Here is an 11790-nt window from a genome sequence, read left to right as displayed (position 1 = left end):
ATGGTATGACTTGGCGTGATGACAACCCCTCGTACTCTCTCGACACTCAAGTCGCGGGATACTGTGTGGGAGGCTACAACACTCCGACTACGACAACAACACCGGAAACGTACCTTAGGGGGCTTCCCGCCCTATGAATCCAACTCTAATTACAGCGGCTCCAATGACCCGCTTCAAGTGATGATGGCAACCGATGTCAACAATGGAGGATCTCCCTCGAGAACCCTGGAGGGAGACACCATGGATTAGTGAACAAACAAAGTGCCTTTTTAAAAAAAGTTTCTTAATAACAAAACACTGTTTTCAAGTTGATTACTATAATTTTAGTCACTTGACCAGAGTCCTTATACTACTTTGTATTCATCCATAAATTTCTCTCAGGACCAATATATGAGCTTGTGCTACCATTTGTTGTTTAAATTACTAGCCCCGACGTATGATGTTTTTTATGACTGCGACTGAAAAAACACATAACATATGACACAAATGAAATTTAGCATATAAAAACCATGGAACAACTCATCCCATAGGTGCCATGTCACAGCTGTTCTTGACCTTTTCCCTTTTACTTTTGATTGAGAGATGCTGTTTTTGACCTTTGTTCCTCTCAAAGTTTTATTACATACTCCGTATACAAGGCAGAAGAAAACCTTGACACTTTTCACTTTCACACCCCAACGAAAACCACGCGGTACAGAGAAACCCGAAAAGAGAGGGGGGACATAGTAGATTCCCCTTTCAAGCATCTCACCCTCCTCCTCGCCCCCCCTCCCCTCCCACCTGTCCGCCTCCCCTCCCACCTCCCTCCGCGCTCCTCCGCCGCCGCCCTCGCCTTCTCGGAGTGGGGCTTTTCCAAGCAGACTGCCTCCCTCCTGCTCGTTTTCCGCCGCCGCCTCCGCCTCCGCCGCCGCCGCCATCTTTCTTCCTGGAGTAATTTCTTGAAATTTCTGGTTTTCCTTTTGGGGCCAACCAGCCCAAGAACCCGCTCGCTGCTGCCCCTGGCTCCATGGAAGGCTTCTTGGTCAGCCTGAACCCCTTCCGATTTAAGCCGATTTGGCCCGCAAGAACTGCCCCCAAGTCTCTTTGAAGCCCCAGAAATCCTCCTCCCCCGGGGATTGCAAGGAATCCCCGGCCGCCGTTCCCCAACCCCCTGCTTTCCACGTCAATCTCAAGTTCCCCGTGCAATTTTTGCGTCCTCCGAGGTTTCGGAGAGACGTCCCCCGCTTCCCCTTCTTCCCCGAGAACCCTAAAGCCGCTTTCTTCGTTTTGAGGACCCCCCCTCCCCCTCCCACCGGAAGGTCATGAGCCTGTCGCCAAAGGCCCCTTCCTTTGTTTAGTACTCCGGGCTGGGGGTGCGTCCTGTTGGTACCGCGGCAAACATGGCGAGGGAGGACCGACCGGAGTTCGTGAGGTGGAGCGAGGAGTTCCTCTCGCAGGAGAGGGGCAGCCGCGTCGTGCATTACTACTTGGAAGACGCCGAGGGCGTGTCTCACCTGGCAGTCGTGGGCACCGAGCGGAGCCTGCGCCACATGCTCTACGTCGTTTCAGAGGATTTCCATGGGCCGCAGGGATCCGGTGGCGCTGATGGTGGGCAGGGGATGTTTGCGCGCAAGTGGCGGTCACGCCGTGAGGTGGTGGATTGGCTCGAGTCCTTCCTTCCGGCGAAGACCCTCACCTCAAGTAATTCCCTCCTGCTCTGTTTGTAATATTTGATACATTAATTTTGCTGATACTAAGCATTACCATCTGTTATTGTTTCTTGAATTTAACATGTTATGTTGACTAGTGTTTCTGGAACGGGTTTGTCTAGGGCACTTTAGCAAAACTGAAATCTTGCCTACATAGTTTACCGCATCGGTCCTCAGTAAAGAAGCTTGCTTTGCAATAGACACGATCAGGCACTTCTCAAACCTTCAAGGGCATGTTAGACTGTAATGCGAAAATACCCGAATGGCAAAGTATGTCAAAATTGAGGTTGTCCCGTCCAATTTCATCTCATGTTGAGATATGGTAACATAAAAGGGCAGCCCGGTACATATAGCTCGTGCTTGCGCAGGGTCTGATCACTTTGGGTCTATTGTACGCACCCTTTCGCTACATTTCTGTAAGAGGCTGTTTCCAGGACTCGAACCCGTGACCTCATTGGTCACAAGGCAACAGCTTTACCGCTGCGCCAGGGCTCCCCTTCGAGATGTGGTAACATTAATTAGCATAAATGTTTGGATAGCCACTTGTTGATGTCTTAGCTTTTGTGCTTTACCTGTTGGGTGACAGTAACATGTGATGTTTGATGACATGGTTTTATTGCACTTTAGAGCATCTACAATGGTGTACGCTTATCTAGACGCTTAAACAGAAAAAGACAAATAGCAGAATTTTTAAAAAACCCAAGTGTTATCTGGGCCAATGCTAGGCGCTAACCGTCGGCACTAAATACGGGTGGAGAACAGCTCTTTGTGCCTCATCTCGTGTGAAAAAAGGGCAAGCGCTCGCTGCCTTATTTTGCGTCGCTGCGGCACCCGACGCCAGGAATTGAGGACGCAACTGCCGATAGAACGGGAAATTTTCCCTAGCGCCTGGCATTGGAGATGCCCTTACAGACCTGCGAGTCCTTTCCACCATCATTTTACAAGGAGGGAAGCAGGCAAGTCCGCTCCTGTCTTTTACAGTTTGACCAAACCGGAGACCTAATGCACTAGCAACCATACCAGCATGGATGCAAGATTGTACACTAGGCCACCAATTAAGGAGTTTGTCAGGTCTTAGAAACTAGCAGTCGGCATTCCTATGGGAAGTGTAAAATTAAATATTATGAAAGCTGGGGAAGCTCGACACTTGTTGTAGATAATGAGTGTCTACTTTATATGCAAAATCATAGTAGGACCATCCACTGGGAACAGTTTCAAACAATACAACAACAACAACAACAACAACAACAACAACAACAAAGCCTTTAGTCCCAAACAAGTTGGGGTAGGCTAGAGGTGAAACCCATAAGATCTCGCAACCAACTCATGGCTCTGGCACATGGATAGCAAGCTTCCACGCACCCCTGTCCATAGCTAGCTCTCTGGGGATACTCCAATCCTTCAGGTCTCTCTTAACGGACTCCTCCCATGTCAAATTCGGTCTACCCCACCCTCTCTTGACATTCTCCGCACGCTTTAGCCGTCCACTATGCACCGGAGCTTCTGGAGGCCTGCGCTGAATATGCCCAAACCATCTCAGACGATGTTGGACAAGCTTCTCTTCAATTGGTGCTACCCCAACTCTATCTCGTATATCATCATTCCGGACTCGATCCTTCCTCGTGTGGCCACACATCCATCTCAACATACGCATCTCTGCCACACCTAACTGTTGAACATGTCAAACAATAATATGGTTTAATGTAGCAAACTGATGATCGATCTAATTCAAATCACCACTTCAGGAACGTAGAACTACAGAACTAAGGCATACATGATTGGGGATTATTTAAGTTCGCTCACTAAGATGAATTTGGCCGATGTTGGCAAGAAAAATGAACTAGAGAATGCCAAGGACTTGGCAACCATCCAAACAAGGTACAAAATTTTGGTCATGACTGAAAATTTGGTAAGGTAGGTGTTGGACACAAACAAAACATACCCTAGGTTTTTAGAGATAAGACCATCGTTATCTTACTTGGATTAAAAATCCAGACAAAGAGGCCTTGCGGAACGACATGGGACTCGAGTCTGCGAGAGAAGTATTATCGTAGTGATAACAGGAACTACACCGCACATCAACCTGTGGAAATTTTGATTCACTACTTAGAGCAAGGCTAATAATATAGCCAGCAGCTGGCTATATAAGACCGCCTTATCATCAAAAGCCAACATTATTAATCACTCATATAATAGGGTTCGCTTTAAGGTTACTATTAGGTTAATCCTTTTTTCCACTTTCTCTTTCCCCTCATTTATTCATTTTTACCTATTAGGGCATGTCATAGTATAGCCAGCAGCTGGCTATATATGGTTGACATGTCATCAAAATCGTCATTATTAGTCACTCATAAAATAGGACCGGCTATAAGGTTGGCTATTAGGTTAGTCATCCTTTTCAATTGCTCTCTTTCTCTTCTCTCTGCATTTACTCCATTTGCCTAGGAGCACGTTTATATGTTGGCTCTTGCATGAGAGCTCACTCCTTTCATTGTCCTCGTCTCTCTCCTCCACATAAGCAATAGTGCCATGTAAGCAGGCTTATAGCACTTTATTATACTTGCTCTTAGCAACTAACAGCCAGTAAGAATACCAATACTAACTTCTCAAAGAACACCCATCAACAGCTGAGAGCTTTAATCCACTCCAACCTCGCTGCATCATCCCTTTGATCACCAAAGCTCAGCCCGCACCACCACACTTGAGATGACTCCCCGTGGCCGCAAGCGCCTTCACACTAGTTAAGATTCAGTTGTACTCTGTCAGCTATCTTGATTCATTTGCTGCTGAAGATCTATTACCGTCTATGTTTTCTTATCCATCATTATTGCACTTGCTGGTGATAGGAGTTTCAATGTGTTGGAAAAAAATGAATTGTGTGTCCTTTTCTCATCATAATATGAAAATGGCATCTTTTCTGTGAAACTAAAATGCCATCTTTTTTTGAATGGGATGAAAATACCATAGGAGCACCCAACTGGATTGAATGGTTGCGAATTAAAAGGAAAGCACATACACTATATGAGGCAGGCAAGTTTAACAGGTGAAAGTTGAATCATGCTCACATAGGGATGAAAACGGAGCGGAAACGGACAGAACTGAGTGTTACCACATTTGTTTTCATATATTTTTGCAGAAGCGGAAACAAATACAGAAACTCCGAAAATGTATACGGAAACAGATACTACCAGAAACGGACAGAGTGAATACAAAGCAGACACGAAAACAGAAGTGGGTGTTGACCGGAACTTAAAAACTCCTTGAATCATAGAGAAATACACACAAAAACAAACGAATTTATAGAATTGTTAACATGGCTACAAAATAATATCATTATAGTTAGTAACTCAGCGTAGTATTGTAGTAGTACTGGACAATTACGTATAGGGTCAAGCTGAGTACATGTGTGGTAGCAGAAGTTGGGCCTCAAATTATCCATTCTACTCATTGTGTCATTGTGTGTTGTTTGGTGGTTGGGCTACAAAGCAGCCATAGGTCTATAGTCAAAACGGAAATCCCATATTCACGGAAACGGAAAGTTCCGTTTCCACGCCTGTCCCACCGGAAAACACCATTCCATTTTTGTTTCTGTTTCCGCATAAAAAATTCCATTTCCACTTCCGTTTTGCAAATTTCTGTTTCCGTTTTCATATTTCCTCCCCCTTTCTATTTTTCCTCTGGAAAAGCGGAAAGTTTCTGCTCCATTTTCATCCCTACGCTCACACCAAGTTTAAGCTGTAAGCACCCTAGTGACAGGCTGTCCTCATTTTTGGCAAAACAAGGCAAACTAGCTCACTATATTCTTATAGTTTAATTAGTATGCCATGATTCGATTTGAGTGAATTGCTTCTTTGTGTTTATTACATTTGGTAGATTGTCATCCCATTTGAGGGAGATGGACCTTCTGAGCCTTAACACATCCCTTGTGACTATCATTTTCCTGGCTGCATTTCCTAGCCATAATGTTTCGACCACCTGTCAGGCCTGTCCTGTTCAGCATATAATGATATAAGTATATAACTTGTATGATTGAGACATGTATTATTTTGTTTCAGATTGTTCCTCAGTGATATTGATATCTAGTTGCTTGTTGTTCATTCCAGATTTTTCAAAATTTGGACCTCGTATGGGAAATGATGTTGGATTAGATGGATACAGCGAAACTGATAGCTATGTGTGTCACAATCTGGTACGCAATCACCTATAACTTTGCATATAGTTTTGCCGCATCTTCCATGAACATGTTGATAATTTTCCAATTATATTATTAGGGTACAACTTGCAGTACAGACATTATGTGGTCTGGTCCATTCTGGACTTGTAGCAAGCAGCTTCAGCACTATCAAGCCTTTTGTCGTAATGGAACCACAATATCTGTAAGTTTTGTTATGACTGTTTGTACACTTAGTTACCGGTAACCATCTTTTAATTCTATATGATGTATCATTTGGCAGATCCACTCTTTTGCACTTGTCATGTCTGAGGAGGAAAACCGTTATCTTGCATACTTGGAGGATATGTATGAAGATAAGAAGGGACTCAAGAAAGTTAAAGTGCGATGGTTTCATCAAAACCAGGAATTTGCTTGTGCCATACCTCCTCCTGCTCCTCATCCTTGCGAAGTTTTCATCACCTCTTATTCTCAAGTAATCAGTGTTGAGTGTGTCGATGATATTGCTACTGTTTTAACCCCAGAGCATTATGAAAAATGTGGGGACACTTTGCCAAATAGTTCATTGGCGGGGATCCGTTTCTGCTTTCGTCAGTACAGCAAAAATAAATTTAAGCATTTTGACTTGAGAACATTGCGTGGATATTTTAATCAAGCTGCTGTCCTATCCTTGAAAGTTTCACCTGAACAAGAAAAGGATGGTTCTGATGTCATAAGGATACTCAGACATTGTTCACCTGGGAAGACCAAGTCTTCAAAGCAGTTCGAGAGGCTTTATTCGAAATGTTTGGGTACCAAAATCTGCCGAAGCCCACAAGCAGACTCCATACCATCTTATCAGAAGCCAAGTAATAAACAATCTCCTGTAAGACATCTCTCAGTTAAGTTTATAGGGCCCCAGAGTCAGCCTATGCCAACCTACAACGTCGGTGACAAGATAGAGGTCTTATCTCAAGACAGTGGCATTGTGGGCTGCTGGTTCAGGTGTACAGTTCTGAGGCCATGTACTAGTCATGACAAACTGAAGATTCAATATGATGATCTCGAAAATGCTGATGATTGTGGTAAATTGGAGGTATGACTAACTGATCTTAGTATAACTTTTCTAAGTTGGATTATGCATTTGAAGTGATAATACCCTGTTCCAAATTATAAGGTATATTAATTTTCAGAAAAGTCAACTTCTCTATGTTCGACCAAGTTTATAGAGCAAAAAATATCAATGACTACAATACCAAATCAGCATCATTAGATTCACCATGGCATTTTCTTTCATATTTTCTATATTTGGTATTGTATATGTTGATACAAATTTCTATGAACTTGATCAAACATAGGTTACGTTTGCCCTTTTGGAATATTAATACACCTTATATTTTAGAACGGAGGGAGTATATCATAATATTCGGCATTCTGGCACTCCTTTTATTTTTCCCAATATCATGATCTATTCTGTTTTTTCTGCACAAGCGTATGTTTTTATAGCACCGATGAGGTTATTTCTTGCCATGCCAATTGAACTTATTTTATGCTTCCATGTAGGAGCGTGTACGTGCCTCTATATTGGCTCTTCCTGATAAACTTGGACTGAGATGCCCAGGCCGGCTAAGAATTAGGCCACGTCCTCAACAAAAGACTTTGGTCGATGACACTGCTCTTTTACCTGGAACTGCTGTTGATGTCTGGCAATTTAATGGCTGGTGGGAAGGAGTTTTAGTGAGTACAGATGCCGGTTCATCTGATGGCCTGCAAATATATTTCCCAGGTGCTTTCTCTTGCTGAAATGATGCTTTTCCATTCTTGGTCTGCCTACGAAATACAAAACCGTCTTCATAGAATATTTGTGTTGTACGCAAGATAAGAGAACAAAATCTCAATAGCTCTTTACTGCCCCCCTTCCCCCCTGGTGATTCATACTCCTTACACTCCTTTAGATTAAATCATATTACCTAAAAATGGAATATTTTCTCATCGTCCATCAGTTTGGTGCCACGGATTGTTAATTGTTTTCTCCATGTTACCGTGTGTCAGTTCACACTGTTAGTACAAGCTAGGTGCATCGCACATAAATAAGTAGCTTTTGTAAATCTGGGAGGGGAGCATGACTGTTTCTTTTGTCCTGCCATGGTGTTGGTATGACAATAATTCTGCTGATTTTGCAAAATTATTACTGTCGGAACCTGAAAAAAAGCATGTTGCACAATTTATGAAATACATTGTGTGATAGGTAAACATCCAGTTTGGAGTCTTGTTTGTCATGTTACTGCAATTCTTTTGGCATTGAGTGAGTCATGAGGATTACACTGTATTGTGTTGAGACTCACTGTTTTGCTAAATGTTGAGGCACTTCATGGCATTTTGCTCTACAAATCTTTTGCTTCAGTTACTATTAAATCAGTATGTAAATTCCAAAAATACTGACATTCCAAAAGCCATATCATGATTCACCATCATCTATATCATGATGTAAAACTGCTTGCAAATTGTGGAAGCAATTCATTAGATGGAGAATGAATGTTATCTTGGTATTTCATGTGATAGAAATTAGCAACTGCATGTGCCTCGTCTTCTACCAAGTACCCTATTTTTTCTGTATTTCTTCTTAAAGTTACTTCTGCAAGTTGCAACAGAAGGATGTCACTGACACTTATATTATGATTGTTCCAGGTGAAAACTTTTTTCGTGTATGCCAGCTAAATGATATAAGAATTTCAAGAGATTGGATCAAGAGTCGTTGGGTACATATAGAAAGGAAGCCAGATGTGTTGTCGAGAATACCTTTGGCTGGTGTCCAAACTAGGCAACTTGATAACATGACATCCACTGGTCGTTTGGGCTCCAATTCTGCACTATCTGATCAAGAGCTTGCTGTTGTGCAAGCAAACTCCAGTCGAGATAAACAGACTGGAGTCAGTATGCAAACTGATGTTAGTTTGATTGACAAGGCCTCTGCTTCTATAGATGATGAGAAGCAAACAATATTAGGGAAGCGATATGCTGAACATGACTGCAATGGGGAAGAAACAGGAGCTGCTAAGCAAACTGAGGCTAGTTTAACTGAGACAGCCTCTGCAGCTGCAGAGATTGAAAAGCAAACGATGTCAGGGAAGCGGCTTAGGGAGGGTACTGCAGAACAGAACTGCAACGGGCAAATGTTTAGTTTGACTGATAAGGGCTCTGCTTCTGTAGAGGATGATGAGAAGCAAACAGTGTTAGTGAAGCGAGTGAGGTATGATGATGCTGAACAGGACTGCAATGGGGAACAAACAGGAGCTGCTACGCAAACTGAGGTTAGTTTAACTCACATGGCCTCTGCAGCTGCAGAGGATGAAAAGAGAACGATATTGGGGAAGCGGCCTAGGGACGATGCTGCGGAACATAACTGCAATGGGGAAGTGTTCTGTTCAACTGATAAGGGCTCTGCTTCTATAGATGATGATGAGCAAACATTATTAGCAAGGGGACCTAGGGAGGGCGATGCTGATCAGCACTGCAATAATGAAGTGTTAAGTTTGACTGATAAGGCAGCTACTTCTGTAGAGGATGAAAAGGAGACAATACTAGGGAAGCGGCCAAGGGATGACGATGCTGAACAGCAGTGCAACGATGAAGTATTCAGTTTAACTGTTAAGGCTTCTCCTCCTATAGAGGATGAGAAGCAAAGAGTATTAGGGAAGCGACATAGGGGTGACGATGATGAACAAGACTGCGACGGGGAAGTAGGCGTAGACTTAGATGTCAGCAAGCCGTGAAGTTCGGGAAACTTCAGCCTCGTTGGACTTCATGTACATAGCTATAGATATGGTAATGCAACCCCGGTGGAGGGGTTTTACTAGGTCAACGATAGCAGAGGGCGTCGACATCACGTCTCATACGCATAATTTTCCTAGTTTCTGCATTTTGCTCCTAGTCGTCTCATATCTGTCACCAGATACATGGATTGGAGACTAAATATTACCGTTCGCAGTCATATTGTATAGGAGTGACTTTTGCTTCAAAGTTAAATCCTCAATTGCAAAAGTTGTGCGTCTGTTGAGAACAGCATTCTTGTCCTAGTTTCCTTTTGCTAAACTAGAAGAGTTGTTGTTTGGTCTGCATTAAAGCTGTGCAATGATTTTAGCAGTTCAATGGCATGATTCATTCTGGTGAGTTCTGTGAACTGCTGCCGCGCATGTTGTTCTTTAGAAGTTGCGAAATGAGTGGATTTGCCCCTCCTGTGTTGTGCAAAACCTATTTGTGGCATCCTGAACTCTGAAGTCAAATCGTACAGGGTGCCAATGCCATCCCATGATCTGATGATCTCATCATTTTTCCGTTATGTTAGGCCTCATGTCCCTGATACGGCCATGCCCCATGATGCATTGCCTATTTGCCCTGTTCCTCCATGCAAACCAGCCATCATGACCATTTTTTCTGGAACACGCCATAGAAGGGTGTGTACCTGTTTCGTAGAGGGAAGGCAACGCGGTCAGCAGCGGTGGGGCAGATTCCGATTTTGGGCGTAGAGAGTGAAAAAATTTAGGTAAAAAATAGAGCATCTCACAGGTCATGTCGCAATCAGTTCTCGAACAAAAAGGCGTTGAATTGGGGAAATGCAGCTCCAAAAGAATGGGTTTTGAATTATTACATTAAATAAAATACACACACACGTACTCCCTCTGTAAACTATAATATCTTTATATATATCACTAAAGTAGTGACCTAAAAGATCTTATACTCCCTTCATCTAGAAATACTTGTCATCAAAATGAATAAAAGGGGATATATCTAGACGTATTTTAGTTCTAGATACATCCCTTTTTATCCATTTTGATGACAAGTATTTCCGGACAAAGGGAGTATCATCTTACAAAGGGAGTATAGAGCTACATACTGGATTTTTTTTTTGGCAAAAAACATGGCCATGTTGCCTGGGGCGTAGTGGGGAAGCCCTGCGTTGTCTGGAGCTATTATAGCCAACAATGTAGCTTTAAGGGCTGGCGTGGGGTGTGGTCGGCTCTGGCTACATAACTGGAATGTACCTCCTTCTTTCATTTACATAGGGCCTAATACGTTTTTTGAGGTTATCTTTGACCATGGGTTAGTACAATGATATATGACATGCATGTTACACAAAGCATACCATCAAATTCGTATGTGAAAAAAGTTTCTAATTATATAATTTTTATATCATACATCTTATATACTAATATTTTTACCCTTGGTCAAAGGCTACCTCGAGAGACGTATTAGACCTATATATATATATATGAAAGGAGGGAGTACCTATTTGGCCAGGCCTACCACCCATCAATGCTCGACGAAGATCAAGTTTCACCTCACACCCATCCACAGATGCACCGAGACTACTTCCCGTGGCTTGATCTCGTTAGCATCGTAGTTGTGTACTTCTAAGTGTCACCCTTGAGCAATTCTACTCGCCTCAATTGGTCCTTTTCCTCCAAAGTGCCATACGTTGGATGTCACATTGCCGAATACAATGTCATTGCGGAGTCTAGACACACCAAAACATCAATGATGGGGAGCCATTGCTCCTACCAGTCTCCTGCCTCCGCCGCTAGTTGATTGCATGGGCAGACTTCTCTTTTGACCACGCAATCAAGGAGCGGGTGGAAGATCGGCCGTCTATGGTTCCTCACCATAGACGGGGGCACCCACAAAGGGGGCACCCGGCTGGGTGCGGCATTCCACGCTGAGCGAGCCTATACGCAGTCCAGCATCTATCTCGCGCCGCGATACATCTAGAACTAAAATACGTCTAGATACACCCCCCTTTTATCCATTTTGATGACAAGTATTTTCGGACGAAGGGAGTGTTATTTTACAAAGGGAGTATAGAGCTACATACTGGATTCTTTTTCTTGGCAAAAAACATGGCCAAGTTGCCTTGGGCGTAGTGGGGAAGCCCTGCGTTGTCTGGAGCTATTATAG

At 43.3% G+C, this 11790-nt stretch overlaps 1 protein-coding gene across 1 annotated transcript; it reads left to right on the top strand.

The window, feature by feature from the left end:
- Positions 1-758: 758 nt before the first annotated feature.
- On the top strand, positions 759-9879 carry LOC125536349 (uncharacterized). The gene is made up of 6 exons (XM_048699547.2): positions 759-1680; positions 5792-5877; positions 5960-6064; positions 6143-6934; positions 7402-7624; positions 8527-9879. The coding sequence occupies exons 1-6, from the start codon at positions 1380-1382 to the stop codon at positions 9609-9611; spliced, it is 2592 nt and encodes an 863-aa protein (XP_048555504.2). The 5' UTR covers positions 759-1379; the 3' UTR covers positions 9612-9879.
- The last annotated feature ends 1911 nt before the right edge of the window (positions 9880-11790 follow it).

The sequence above is a fragment of the Triticum urartu genome, chromosome 2A, assembly GCF_056163025.1.
Source record: "Triticum urartu cultivar PI428250 chromosome 2A, HENAU_Tu73, whole genome shotgun sequence".
In the NCBI taxonomy this organism is placed as follows: domain Eukaryota; kingdom Viridiplantae; phylum Streptophyta; class Magnoliopsida; order Poales; family Poaceae; genus Triticum; species Triticum urartu.
The sequence above is the reverse complement of the archived record's forward strand: the minus strand, read 5'-3'. Positions and strand labels throughout refer to the sequence as shown.

Bases quoted from the DNA above. Each gene is read 5' to 3' on its own strand.
- LOC125536349 (XM_048699547.2), top strand. From the start codon at position 1,380: ATGGCGAGGGAGGACCGACCGGAGTTCGTGAGGTGGAGCGAGGAGTTC. The intron at 6,935-7,401 runs GTATGACTAACT...GCTTCCATGTAG, and splicing joins ATGATTGTGGTAAATTGGAG to GAGCGTGTACGTGCCTCTAT. The intron at 7,625-8,526 runs GTGCTTTCTCTT...TGATTGTTCCAG, and splicing joins CCTGCAAATATATTTCCCAG to GTGAAAACTTTTTTCGTGTA.